Here is a 2,995-nt window from a genome sequence, read left to right as displayed (position 1 = left end):
TCTGCAGTGCAGGGGTGTGGAACGCGGGCTCAAAGGCCAAACCTGCCTCATCTGGGGACCCACTCAGAGGTCCCCCCTTCCCCATCCTGCCAATACACACCATTTGGGGGTCTCTCAGCTTCTGCAAAGTTTTCCTCTGCTGAAAGGTAGTGAGGGGCTGGGGAGGGGGCAGAGGAAGAGCTCTGCTTCAGCTCAAAGGTCAGAGAGCTGCCTTTAACAGAGAAGCTGGGAATCTAAAATACCTACAGCCCTTCAGATACTGTCCATGGGCCAGTGGAGTCCTCCCTACACTGAGCTCAGTTCTCACCAGCCCACCTTTCTACATTCCGTAGAGAAGATGCCTTCACTGAGAACATCACTCCTGATCACCACCCAGATGCTGACGTGATTTGGGCTACAAGATTCTTTGAGTCCATGCTAGAATAGCAGATTAGGGGGGGAACAATTAAGCCATTGGGTCCATCATTCTGTTCAGTGCAGAACTCCCCGGTTACGCATCCCTGACAACTCGAAGCCTCCAGTGTGGGGCAGCCCATGCCCTCCCTGGGTAACTGGGTGCATTGCCAGTGCTCGGTCTCACACTCGTGCTTTCTGTTGCAGGCTTTGGAGAAGAGGGAGGAGGTTTCTTATGCCACGCTGGCCTTTTCGGATCAGAGGGAGCAGGCCATCTATGACAACGTTGCTCCCCATGGCCATGCCCTCCCACAACCCCGAACGCAGGAGGTAATCTACACAGAAGTGGCAAAGTAGTCTGACCGTGGCCAGTAGCATCGTGCACCAGGGACTGACACGCCTCCACAACCTGTGCCTTATGTGATCGGCCAGCGAGAGAGGTCCCATTTGCGCGGAAGAGGCATGGCTGCACGCAGAACAACCTCGGGGGCCCAGGGAAAGTCGGGGCTGAAAAGTGAGGGCAGGGGCCTGTCTCCACAGACGTTGCTGCTGCTCTGCCTAAATGTTAGGGCAGATCCCCATTCTTCCTGTCCTACAGGCAGGGCGGATAATCTCGCCCCCCCCCACCCACCCCGGACTGTATGTAGTGCCAGAGGCAGGCAGGGGCTGCCTGCCTGAGAGGGGCGTTGTTGAAGAGGCCGGTGGGCTGGACCAAGACACTCTGCTGCCTGAGGGCATCCCCCCCACCCTTTCTGTGTCTCGTGCATGAGGAGAGAGAGAACGTCCCCCACTCCCTCGGATGCATGCAGAAGATTTTCTCATCTCAACTATTGGGAGGGTTTGACACCCACACACTCTGCCTTCCCCATCCAAATTGTACTCCCACCAGATTGCCAAAGAACTGCTTGATCAGTTGCCAGGGAAGGATTCCCCTTGCAGGAGTCTGACCCCTTGTCCTGAGAAGAGGTTCTGAAATGACTCAGCCATGGAAAGAATCATCATGCTTCCATCTTCCTCAAACCTCCCCGAGGCTTTGTTGTGATGGGGGCGGCATAAAAATGTTTTAAATAAATAAAACCAGTTTTTCCAGAGGAAGTTATGGGGGTGTACCCCATGCGCAACCGAAGTAGGATGGATATTGAAAAGCTGAAAACCCTAGAGCAGATGTTGCTGAGAGAGAACCATCCATTCCATCCAAGTGGGTGTGCAGTAACTTTATTCCATTTCTAAATAAATAAACTTTATTATATTCTCTACAATCTAACTTTAAAAACAACAGTTATTTAAGACATCGGATATACTGGGTTGACATCGTCCTCATTTTAACAGTCAGTAGCTATATCCAAATCTACGCATAGTTCCGTTTCTCTAGCTAATAATAAAAAGAGTTCCAAGTTTGGTAGAGATATGTGTCCTCCTTCTCCTTCAGAGACAAGGTCAATCTGTCCCTTTCTGTGCAGTTCAAAATCCTTTTTAAGATCAACTCTTCAGTGCGTGGCTCTTCACTCCTCCTGTAATGAGCAAATAGAATCCTTGCCACAGTAATTACATGTAAGATCAAATATATAGCCTGTTTATCAAAATCATTAAGAATAATATCTAATAGGAAAAAGAGAAAAGTCTTTGGGTTTAAATTTGTGTTTACTTTTCCAACAGGTATTTGACATATTTGAAAACATTTTTACTAATCTATTTAGGGATAAGAGCTATCTATAAGACATTTACGTCTATCTATCTATCTAACTATAAAACATGTATATAAGTTTTCTTTGTACAAAGTTGCTAAGATTACCTTAATATTTCTTTCCCACAGCTTTTGCCATTTCTGTAACTCAGTATTATGTCCAACATTTTATGCCCATATTATCATAGTTTCCTTCACTCATTCATCTTTCATTTTTATAACCAAAAGGAAGTTATACAATCCTTTAATCATTCTTTCATCCAATTTTGAAATCATTTAATTAAATGTTGGTAATTCCTTTATAAGATCATATATTCTATAGTCTTCACATACCTCGATCATATTGGAACTTTATGCCACCAAGAAATGTCAATACCCTTGCCACATATAAGCATGCCATCCTGTCTGTAAATCATATCCTTCAAGATATAACATTCCCTTAGAGTTATCCATTCTCCCTCGGAAATTTATAACTTCTAGCATAGCTTAAGTTGACTCCATAAACCAGGTCAGGCTGTTTATCAGTCTCTTCCTTTTCCAAAGCAGGAACCTCTGCTAGCATAATGTTTATTGAACCACTTAGGTTTTCATTTTTTGCTTCTGGTGTATTCTGAAATCTCTCCAATATGGCAACTGCATCCCATAATGACTTATTTGTTTGTGTGAGTTGTTGCCTCTCTTGATCCATCTTTTCAATTTCCTCATCAGAATCTTGGGGAGGTTCTACTTCCCTCTGTATGACCGAGAGATGTTATATAAGCAAGGGGCTTTTCTTGTGCGCAGACACACTCACAGCTTTCGGGGTGCCCTGCCAATTTCCGCTCTCTCTCCTGCAATTGCTGAGGTGACTGCCTTAGAAAGTCTGCTTGCTTGGGTGAAGCTAAACACAGCATGAACTTCCTTTCTCCCATAAGAGAT

General features: G+C 45.5%; 1 protein-coding gene across 1 annotated transcript in view; it reads left to right on the top strand.

Annotated features, from left to right (window-relative positions):
• The window catches only part of LOC123035509 (polymeric immunoglobulin receptor-like), a 37,511-nt gene that overhangs the window by 11,852 nt on the left and 22,664 nt on the right, over nt 1-2,995 (top strand). The window contains exon 6 of the mRNA XM_044453796.1: nt 601-723. Within this exon, the coding sequence (XP_044309731.1) occupies nt 601-723 (123 nt within the window). The remainder of the gene's footprint in view (nt 1-600; nt 724-2,995) is intronic.

Source organism: Varanus komodoensis, unplaced genomic scaffold (genome assembly GCF_004798865.1).
Source record: "Varanus komodoensis strain SLA01 unplaced genomic scaffold, ASM479886v1 scaffold7_1, whole genome shotgun sequence".
NCBI classification, from domain to species: domain Eukaryota; kingdom Metazoa; phylum Chordata; class Lepidosauria; order Squamata; family Varanidae; genus Varanus; species Varanus komodoensis.
This window is presented reverse-complemented; position numbering and strand designations above follow the sequence as displayed.